At 42.2% G+C, this 11,786-nt stretch overlaps 1 protein-coding gene across 1 annotated transcript in view; it reads left to right on the top strand.

The window, feature by feature from the left end:
* The window catches only part of HS2ST1 (heparan sulfate 2-O-sulfotransferase 1), a 90,615-nt gene that overhangs the window by 57,028 nt on the left and 21,801 nt on the right, over positions 1-11,786 (top strand). Inside the window, exon 3 of the mRNA XM_025216358.1 lies at positions 9,769-10,007. Within this exon, the coding sequence (XP_025072143.1) occupies positions 9,769-10,007 (239 nt within the window). The remainder of the gene's footprint in view (positions 1-9,768; positions 10,008-11,786) is intronic.

Here is an 11,786-nt window from a genome sequence, read left to right on the forward strand (position 1 = left end):
GACACACACCACTGCACTGAGTGCATGGGGATGGCCTCCTCTTCAGCTCACCTGCCATGAGCTCCCCCGCTACAGTGCACCATTGGCTGAGCCGCACCATACCACCCCTTTGAGCAGGCGCAGGGAGCAGAAACCAGTGGGGGAAGCCCAGGGTCCTAGGCTGCTGCTGCAGTGGGGTGATAGAGGGAGCAGTGGCCAAGTGGGAGCCTGGGGACCACAATTTAACCCCTTGCAGACTAAACATGGTCCCTGGGTTGCCAGTTGTACAGCCCATCTCCAACTCATGAAAAATTAGGGTTTGTCAGAGGCAGCAGTGTAATAGTGGGTGGGGTAGCAAGGGATGAATTTTTTGAATTCAAAAGTGTTTTAGGGTGGGTGTAATTACTGTCTGTTTTGAATATTTTATTGTGCTTTTATAAGTTTTTTTGTCTTTTATTATAAACCCTTATGGGGGGGGAGGGGTAGCATATAAATCTAATGTATCTGTCCTGTGTTGAGTACTATAGATGGTACTTTTCAGCATTTTAATACGACTCTTGCTGCTTCATCTAAATTTGCCTTTTGAAGTGCCTGTAAAACATATAGTGGTGTGAACATACACCAGTGCCTGTAAACCATATAGATCAGCATGTCTTGTGTGATAGCACTGAAGAAAAGAGGAAGATTTATTTAGGCTTCCCCAAAATGTACAGTAGTCTCTAGCTTAGATCATTGAGTCTCTAAAGTTATTCAGCATGCGCATAGCAAGTTACTCATGTCAGACGCACAAGCTAAAACTGAGACTAGACCAGCAGACCTCTGCTGAACAGAGAAGTTACTAATGATGATTTCATCCTTCTATAGTGTTATAAGTTCCTCAATATGTTTTTATAATAAGCATTGAACTAATGATTTGCTAACATTTGGATGTCATAAAATTTAAAGTTACAATCAGTTGTATGCATTAAAAGCCCTATAGCTTGTAAAAGTAAGATTTTTAACAGTGTTATTCCAGACAAACCCCTGTTCAGCACTATGCCTGTCTGCATTTTTCCCTATGTTTTCATTTGGATGTAGTGGAACAGACTGTCCATTGGTGTACATTTATCATAGCTCCATTGAATTAACCTATTATTATTATTCTTCTATGAGCCATTGATCTGTGTTGCTATGTGCTCTTAGACAGCTGCAACATTTCACCCCAGAAGAGGCTGCATTTCATTGGTGGATGAAAACTGTATATTTATAGTATATGTAACTTGAAAAGCACATTAGGACATTACCTTTGTCATGTGAATATGGAAAATAGTTGGTTTATAAGCTGTTGCTCATTTCCTATCCTTCTCCAGAGGCTGGATGGAGTGGATGGAATCTGAGCCTCAGATCTGCTTCTGATGAGTTATTTGAGCCAGTCAGGCTTAATGTAGCTCTCGGGCAGGGAAACAGCTTGAGAGTTGCTCCCTGCTTCAGGCTACCAGCTGCTTGCTTAATTTGCTAAAGAGCGGAGTGGAAACAAAGCTGAGGCCCAAACTCAGCTGGCCAGATTTCTTATCCAACCACTCTAATTTGTTTTCTGTAGATCTTTAAGCTAAGTAGAGACAGTCAAAAAGCCCAAGGCTGAATTGATTCAGTCTTTGCAGGTTAATCTAAGCTGCAAAGATTGAACCAATAAACAAATGAACAGACATTCACTTTTGATTCAGGAAATGCAGCCACATGCCTGCAGTGGCTCAGGTGAAAAGCTGAAGGACACTAGAGCATGGCTCTCTGGCATGTAGCCAGCATGGGCTGTATGTTCACTTCCTCTTCCTGCTGCCCCAGAGGTCTTTGGGATTTGTAGTTCATAATTACAGCAGCAGGACTCTCAAGGTTGCTTATCACTTCCTGCTTCCAGGTCCCTCTGGGATTTGTAGTCCACAGTCGCAGCCAGCAGTAAGTTTAGCAGGACAGGACAGCTGTGTACTCAAGGGAAGGGAAGGGAAGTTTACCCCCCCCCCCCCCCCCCCCCCCCCAGCCAGGTTTTGCCTGAGGGGGCCAGTGAGCCAACCTTATTGCTCCAGCTAGGGAGCAGAGGGGCAGGGCCAGCCCTGCTCTTTGGAGCAGACAGCAAAGCCCAGCCCAGGGCTGCAAAGCATGCTGGGGTACTCTGATTTAACTTGAACCAGAAAGGGGTCTGGGACAGAAGTTCCATAAACAGGTTTGATCCACGTCAATTAAGTCTGATACTAAATTCAGCTAGGCGTATCTTCCTCCTTCCACAGCCCAGGGAGCTCTTGAATTGGTTCTTTCCTCAGCTGCAGGAGCACAAGTTGAGAGGAAGTCCTAGGCGCTGTACATGGGAAGAGGAAGAAGGGGGAAGACTGAAGAGAATGAACAAAACATACAAAAAGGAGAGCTTAAGCAATATTCTCAGACAAACAATTGGACCTGGGGGGAGAGGGAGAAGGTAGGAAAAATTTGAAGTTAATTTGAATAGGTTCAAAGAGAAAGGGAGTCTCCTTAAGTCTTAATTTTGCTCTGAAACATTGTGAAACTATTAAGGCAGAAAGAGGTGTACAGCAAAAATAAATGTAAGTTGTCCCTTTTGAGCCTTTAATGTGAAAAATGCTGTAAAAGGAGAAATGTAAAATTTTTGTAAAATTTAGTTCTGTTGCTGTCAATGGTGTGTGTGTTAACTGCTTAAAGATAGTTTGATGTCATAATATTTTGTACGTATTTAGCAGTTAGAAATAAACACAGTTATTGTTAACTTAATCTTCCATGACTGAAAAGGTTTTTCTTCAACATGAGAGGAATGTTATGCATTTCTAAAGAAAACTGCAATTATTAGATTCAATAGTTATTTTTTTTATTAAAATAATTCTTTTAAATTGGTTTTTAGACTAAGGAGACTTATCTTCATAGCTACTTGTAGTTCTGATGTCTTTCATCAATGGTGTGTTTTAACTTCCAGATTCCAGCAGTTAGTCCATTCTGCTGGGGAAGGACAAAAAAATCTTTTGTTCATTCTATGCTACATATCTGACCTATTTTGTGCTCAGATTCCTATTGAAATCAAATGAAGTCTTGCACATAAGACACATAAGACACACACAGATCTTTTCACTGAAGATAGGGAATAATTTTTCCATTATAGTCTGGAAAAGGGAAATGAATTTAAGGTTGAGGCTGCAAGCTTCCATAATAGGTTTAAAGTGCAGTTCTTTTCTTAAAAGGGACTGAATTGATCTGTTTCTTGTATGAACTGAATCATACCTATTTGTTTTAATGACACAAAGGTTTCACTGCTTTTTATTCTATTTAATGTTAAGAGCTGGCACATCAAAGAGCATGAGCTGGAAATATATTTCTTGTGTATCAACATAGCTGTGTATTAAGTAATCATGAGCAAGACCTGTAGTCAAAGTTGTATTTGTTTTGCCATAGATATGATTGTAACATTTTAGATTAACTAGTTCAAAATTGTATGAAGACGATCTTTATTCTGGTTTAATATCTGGCTTGCATCTCTTTAGTTAACAGTATTGATTACAGAGCCAAGTTTTTAAAATGAAGGCAATGGGACAGTGGACATGTTCCAAATGGAATTATTTTGGTCTGCAGAATTTATCGCAGGTGAAAAAGAAATAACTGATGTTGATTTAAAATAAAAATGAGTCAAATCAATCCAGTTTCTGTGTAGACAAGTCCTTTTAACCACGATTGAGTTTTAGGACTGTCAGTTGGGAGACTTTCTTTCTTATGAGTTGAAGGGTGGAGATGAAGGCACCGCTGCTGATTGGCCAGGCAGGGGATGGAGGTTTTCTGTACTTCATGCCTAGGAGGGAATCCTGCCCAGGCTGGAGCCAAGCTTCACCTGGCAGGGAATGGGGAGATAGGGCCAAGGGGAGAGCAGAAGCTGCAGAGGGCAAATGGAGGGGGGAGGGACAGGAGGCTGCTGTGGGTCTGACTTTGGCCCAAACCCAGGCTCAGGGTCAGAGTCCAAGCTGCAGCAACCACCTAACCCCCTCCCTCCCCCCCACCCCCACACTTCATACACGAATCTAAGTTTGAGGGGGGAAACCTTGTCTTAGACTCAAGTAAAAACTGTATTTTTCTGTAGTCAAAAAGAGTGAGAACTAAGAGCTAGCAATTTCTGACATGGCTCCTCAGGAAGCAGAGATCCACGCTGGGGTCTCCTCTCTGCCACTGCCCGCCCCATGCAGCACCGATACACTGCTCCCTGCGGAGCCAGATCACGCAGCAAGGACCAACAGGCTTGCTTGCTGCTCTGCACGGCTTCCCTGCCCTGCGACCCGGCGTGACAGGAATCAGAGATCTGCATGGGGGTCTCTTTGCCTGCAGGGAGGGCAGCGGGCCTCCCCCGGATAAGCCACCCACGGCCCCATCCTGCTCCCCACTAGGGCTCTGCAGCCCCTGGCCCCAAGTCCCACCTGCTGAGTAGGGCTGTGTGAAGCTTCCCTTGCAGCCCACTCAAAACAGATTCGGCCAAAACAAAACAGGACAGTGATCCGAAACACCTAAATTAATCACTGTCCTCTGAAATGGCCAAATCTGAAACTGAATCGAAACACAGCTGTTTCGCACAGCCGTACACTGCTTATATAACAATAAGAGTTACTTACGAAGTAGAAATGTGTGGGTTAGAGGAAACAAAATAGTATAAAAGCTATGCATACATCCCTGTCCTAGATTCATAGATTCATAGATGTTAGGGTCAGAAGGGACCTCAATAGATCATCGAGTCCGACCCACTGCATAAGCAGGAAAGAGTGCTGGGTCTAGATGACCCCAGCTAGATACTCATGTAACCTCCTCTTGAAGACCCCCAGGGTAGGGGAGAGCACCACCTCCCTTGGGAGCCCGTTCCAGACCTTGGCCACTCTAACTGTGAAGAAGTTCTTCCTAATGTCCAGTCTAAATCTGTTCTCTGCTAGCTTGTGGCCATTATTTCTTGTAACCCCCCGGGGCGCCTTGGTGAATAAATACTCACCAATTCCCTTCTGTGCCCCCATGATGAACTTATAGGTAGCCACAAGGTTGCCTCTCAACCTTCTCTTGCGGAGGCTGAATAGATCCAGTTTCTCTAGTCTCTCCTCGTAAGGCTTGGTCTGTAGGCCCTTAACCATACGAGTGGCCCTTCTCTGGACCCTCTCCAGATTATCTGCATCCCTCTTGAAGTGCGGCGACCAGAATTGCACGCAGTACTCCAACTGCGGTCTGACCAGCGCCTGATAGAGGGGAAGTATCACCTCCTTGGACCTATTTGCCATGCATCTGCTGATGCACAATAACGTGCCATTGGCTTTTTTGATGGCTTCGTCACACTGCCGACTCATGTTCATCTTGGAGTCCACTAGGACTCCAAGATGTCCTCTGGCTGTTTACTCTAAACTTCTCATGTCTTTCTAAAATAACACTGGCAGAAGTATTTAGTCCTTCTCTGGGAAGACCCCTTATTCTAGTTTCTTCTCTTGTTCTCGCACTCTTAGTGGCTATGTAGCATCTTTTAGGACTGCACCTCCACGCTGTATTCTTCAAATGGTTCTCCCAGCCACATCTAATCATGAATGCTGGCTTTCTACCTCATGCTTACCATTATGTTTCTCTTTCAAAAATAACTTCACTGATCTAGTTATCTCCATCTTTGGCTCGCTCAAGGTTGAATATCCCGATTGGTTTTTCAAACTTGTGACAGTCTAGAATTACTTGCAACATTGTGCAAGCCTGACAACTTGAGTTTACCTCCTTTTAACCCTCCTCCTGTTTCTTCAGAAGTGGGGGGGGGGGTGTTTATTTTCTTTCCAAGGCCTTAAAGCAGGAGTTCTCACACTGTGGTATGCATACTCCCTGGAGGAATGCAAGGCATCTCTGGGAGGTATTCAGGAGAAGTTGTGTAATGGTGCATTTAATTTTCATTATAATAATAATTGGCATTTAAGGGGTTAAAATATAAAACATGCTGGTAGGGGTATGTGGGCAGCTGGTAAATCTAGAGGGGGTATGCAGTAAAAAAAAGTTTAGGAGCCTCTACTTTAAAGATTTTGTCTCCTGTGGAGATTACTACCTATATCCTATCTCCCTTCAGGACACTCAAGTCTTATTGAAGTTCTTTGCATTAGCAATGCAAACCCTGCTCATATTTATTTGCACTTGTGTAGAGTGTGTTGATGACTTCTGTTTCATCAATGTCTTCTGAGATGGTGTTCTACTTCCATAATGTTCTGGATGTGTGAAGTAGGGTGGATCATTGTGTCTGCGTATGGCTGTTGTACCATGTTTAGTAGTGCCACATCTTTTCTGATACTGGCAGACATAGGAAGGAACTATCAGCTGTCCTGCTTTTGTGGGCATCTTCAGAGTAATGACAAGCAAAGCTGTTACTACTCATTTTCAACAATGATTAAGAAGTTTGTCAGCAAAGTGATGAGGGAGAAGAGGGACAAAGAGGAAAGAAAGCCGGGAGGGGGAATGCAGCAAAAATGAGCTACCTGTAAAGGAACTCGATTATATGCCAGAAATAGTATAGGCGTATTAATATGCTACTCTGCATGGACTCATTAGCCTACTAAGAAGAAGGCTGTATAAGTATAGACAGAATACCGTGCTAATGTTGTTACATTTTTTCCAGCATCCAAGTTACTTCATCCACTCACGTGCTAACTGACTGTCACTGGCTGTAGTACTGTCAGAAGTACTTTGTTCAGGACTCAGCTTATCATGGAAGAGGATATATATGTTTTTATGTCATATTTTTCCTTAATGATAGTGTGGGGATGCTTACTGACTGCAGTGAGGATTGAGGATTTGAATGAATTGTGTTTTATGAGCACCTGAAAAGAATGGTTGCTATATTAAAGAGTTTGTAATCTAAAACAAGACTTGGCAAATTGTAACAGAGTAGGATGGAAATTTTATGGTAATGCCTGAGAACTTTAATATATGATTTTATAGGCAAGTAGTGTGCACAGCTAGATAGTTCTGAATGTTTTAAAATTATTTACATTTGGACTACAGTGTAGAGATTAAGTAACAGAATAAAGAAGAGATTGAGCTAGTAGGAGCACAAGAGGAAGACAGATATTGAAGACAGACTCAGGGAAGAAGAGGTGGGTAGGGGAATAATGGGATAAGAGAAGGGTTGATGTAAATATCTCAGCTGTTATATATCCATCATGACAATCACATATTTGATGGTCCAGCAACACCTGCCTATATCTTTTGGAAAATTGCATGCATATATGAGCTAGAAAAAAGGACCAGAGAAACTTTCCATGAATTCTCATTGGCATAAGGAGAAGGCACAAGGATTGGACGGACTCAGTGGCCCATGAGGTTCATACTAGTGATATGTTCTCATATCACTGTTTTAAATCTCTAGCAGCTGACCTGTTCCTCATATTTGTAAACTAGGAGAAAGACAAGGTTTCCTTCATCCGTTTTGCAAATAAGGTAATTTTAAAGGCAAAACAAGATGACTTCAGTCACAAATGGGATTAAAACTGTTTCTAATTTGGCGAAGCAAACTGTCATTCATTTGGTCACATTGAGGCTGCAGGGAGAGGTTAAGACAATTGCACAATTGGGATCTGAATAATTGTATGCCCCATTCCCCAAATCACATGTTCTGCCATGCTATACATGCATGGCAGATCTCGCAATTCTGGGAATGGGGCATAACATTCCTTAAACCCCAGCTGCTAGCGTGGGTGAGGGGTGGCCCTGAAGCTGAGGAGTAGGAAGCATCCCAGCTGCATGCCCCATAGACATGGAAGTGGTAGCTGGGGAGCTGGGAGCTCCCTACTCCCCAAGTGCTATTTCCATAGGTGCCTGGAAATGGAAAAAATGGTCATGAGCTGAGGAAACAAAGGACATTAGGGGCACTCAGCATGATTCACTGAGGGCAAGTCATGCCTGACCAACATGATTGCCTTCTATGACAAGGTGACTGGGTCTGCAGATGTGGGAATGGCAGTGGATGCGATTTACCTTGAGTTACAAGGCTTTTGATATGGTCTCCCACAACATTCTCTCAGGCAAGTTAAAGAAGTATGGGTTGGATGAATGGACTATAAGCTGGCTAGACAACTGGCTGGATCATCAAGCTCAGAGGGTAATAGTCAATGACTTGATGCCTAGGTGATAACCAGTATCAAGTGGAGTGCCCCAGGGGTCAGTCCAAGGGCTAGCTTTGTTCAATATTTTCATCCATGACCTGGAGGATGGAATAGAATGCACCCTCAGCATGTTTGTAGATGACACCAAGCTAGGGGGAGTAGTAGATATGCTGGATGGTAGGGTTAGGATTGAGAGAGACTTAGACAAATTGAAGGATTAGATCAAAAGAAATATAATTAGGTTCAGTAAGGACACATGCAAAGGCCTGAACTTAGGACGGAACAATCCCATGCACTGGTACAAGCTGGGGACTGATTGTCTCAGCAGCAGCTTTGCAGAAAAGGACCAGGGTGTTACAGGGTACAGTAAGCTGAATATGAGCCCACAGTGTGCCCTTGTTGCCAGGAAGGCTAACGGCATACTGGGCTGCATTGGTAGAAGTGTTATCAGCAGATCAAGGGAAGTGATTATTTGTTCTATTCAGCACTGGTGAGGCTGCATCTGGAGTACTGTGTCCAGTTTTGGGCCCCCAGTATAGAAAGGATGTGGACAAATTGGAGAGAGTCCAGCAGAGGGCATCAAAAATGGTGCAGGGGCTGGGTCACATGACTTATGAGGAGAGGCTCAGGGAGCTGAGCTTATTTAATCCTGAGCAGAGAAGACTGAGTGAGGATTTAATAGCAGCCTTCAAGCACCTGAAGGGTTCAAGCATTGTTGTTACACATTGGATTACAAAATGTACAGTTACAGTTCTTATGTGATTCTGTTTCTGGTTTTACATAGTGGCTGGGAAAAAGTTGTCTGACTTGCCTACATTGTCATGAAATGTTTGTTATGCAGTAGGAGAAGATACATTTGTGCCAGAAAAATCTGCTTTTCGTTTTCCAAAAGGGATTTTATGTTTTGAATAGGGAACCATCTCCTAGAACATTGCCCTTTATTAATAGTTTACCCCCTTCTCTAATGCATGCCTTTAACAGGGCTTGATTTTTTTTTTTTAATTCTTTTTCTGTCTTGTGTTTGATATATATTTTGTATTCAGGATCACTTTGCACCTTATTTTTTAATTGTGTATAACCTTCTCCTGTCTCTATTCTTATCATAGTTGAAATGAATAAATCTAATTGGATTTTTGCAAAGCTGCTCATTGTAATATTTTTTCCCTTGGGAGTTTTTTAATTGGAATAAGCACAACATCAGTTTTATCTAAATTTCAGTGCCTCTTCACAGTTAATTGACTCAACCATATATGGTTGATGATTTTGCTGTTTTGGAAAATTCATATTCTAGACTCTAATATCTGAGCTAGCTATTCCTTTTACCTAATATCATGTGTATTATTCAACAGCCCTGCAGAATTTGTATATTGCCATTTGGATAAAACGTTAGGTACTTCTTTAAAGAAGAGGGTAGTTTCTTCTAATGTTATAATCTGTATCCTTCAAGTGTGGATCCGCTCCCAGTCAGTATACTCTGTCTGAGCATGATTAGATAGCTTAAACAAAATGGTGAAAGTTTTAATCCAAAATGCTAAAACTAATTAGTATATGATGGGTTCTTTATTGTAAGCAAATGTTGTTATTGTGTTGCCACTTCAATTCTAAGGACAGTGTTACTGTAAAATTCAATCTGCTACATTATTCAGAGCTTAATGTGTTGTATTTTTCACAGAAAGGGCTATTGCGAGACATGAAGTCAGAGAAATTGAGCAACGTCATACAATAGATGGCCCTCGGCCAGATGCAACTCTGGATGAAGAAGATGATGTGGTGATCATTTACAACAGAGTACCTAAAACTGCAAGCACGTCTTTCACAAATATTGCATATGACCTCTGTGCAAGGAACAAGTACCATGTTCTGCATATCAATACAACCAAAAATAATCCTGTTATGTCATTACAAGATCAGGTAAGCTGCATTTGAAATTATATTTTTTTTGTTGGCCCCCTCATAGCTTTTGATTACATTTTATACCTTATTTTTTGGTCAGCAGTATTCAAGGGAGAGTGGCATTTTGAGTGTTTAAAGAGGGGGAAACAAACATGAAGAAGACATAGATGCTGTTGAAAACAAACTGAGGGCTTGATGGAATTAGGTGTCATGATATCAAAGCCTTATTAAATACATTTTATAATTAGAATTAAATATGCTCTGGGAGAGAGTTAGCACTTTATTCTTTAACAGGTTTAATTTTTACTAGACTACTTGGCTAAGTACAGACAGTCAAAAGGCCCAAGGCTGAATTGATTCAGTCTTTGCAGGTTAGTCTAAGCTGCAAAGATTGAACCAATATGCAAATGAACAGACATTCACTTTTGATTCAGGAAATGCAGCCACAGGCCTTCAGTGGCGCAAGCCAGAAGCTGGGGAGCACTAGAGCATGGCTCTCAGGCACATAGCCAGCATGGGCTATGTGCTTGCTTCCTTTTCTTGCTGCCCCCAAGGTCTCTGAGATGTGCAGTCCACAGTCACAACAGGAGGACTCTGCATGGTTGCTCATCACTTCCTCTGCCTGCTTCCAGGTGCCTCTGGGATTTGTATTCCACAGTCAAAGCCAGCAGTAAGTTTATCAGGGTAGGGCAGCTCCGTACTCAGGGGAAGGGAAGTTTAAGCCCCCCACCTCCCCGGCCCCAAACCCCAACCAGGGTTTGCTTGAGAGGGCCAGTAAGCCAGCCTTCACTGTTCCAGCTCGGGACCAGAGGGGCAGGGCCAGTCCTACTCTTTGGAGCAGATAGCACAGCCCAGCCCAGGGCTGCAAAGCATGCTGGGATGCTGGGGGACTCTGATTTAACTTGAACCAGGAAGGGGTCTGGGACAGAAATTTCATAAACCAGTTTGATTTAAACCAGTTAAGTCTGATACTACATTCAACCAAGTTTATCTTAAACCAGTTTGGGACATTTTGAAAGTAGTTTATGTGCACTGAACTTCTGTTCTATTACAGGTTTAAACCAGTTTCTGATCACTTAAACTGGTTTGTGTGTAACTTCTGTCCATAGGCCTTGTGATGAATTTGCCTCTTGGCTAGACTAGAATAGAAGGGACATGTCAAATTAAGATTGACCATCATTGGCATGGCAGTGGTAAATGCTTATATAATATATCATCTGCCTATGTTTGTTTTGGCTTTCAGCTCACCACATTTATATAACTCAAAATGAACTCTCCAAAAGCATTTTTTTTAGTGGAAAGTAGCATAAACTTTGTTTAGGAAATATCAGCGTATAATGTAAATACCAAAGACAGGTATATTACAAAGTATTTGATGAGACCATTATGGCTACAGCATCACTCTTACACTAACAAAGTATTTGATATGATTCGCTGTTCATCAGGTTTTTGGTTCTTTTCTATTTCTTGTCTCCCTGGGTATTGCAAAATTCAAAAAGCAAAGTTTGTCCCCGTTTTAAATCCCCTTTTTTAAAATTCAGAGATATTTTATAGAAGCCAAGGCACTGTTTTACAAATCAGTTGTATGTCTATTCGGTTCATGTGATTGCAGATTGCATTCACAGATGAAGTAGTAAGTACATGAGCAAGTGCCTGATAGATACATAAGGACTTGTCATATGTACAGTTATCTGATTTTCATAGTTTCATAGTTTCATAGTTTCAGGGTCGGAAGGGACCTAATAGATCTTCTAGCCCGCCCCCCCGCCAGGGCGGGAGAACAACCCAAAAAAAAAA

This window comes from Alligator sinensis, unplaced genomic scaffold (assembly GCF_000455745.1).
Source record: "Alligator sinensis unplaced genomic scaffold, ASM45574v1 scaffold383_1, whole genome shotgun sequence".
In the NCBI taxonomy this organism is placed as follows: domain Eukaryota; kingdom Metazoa; phylum Chordata; order Crocodylia; family Alligatoridae; genus Alligator; species Alligator sinensis.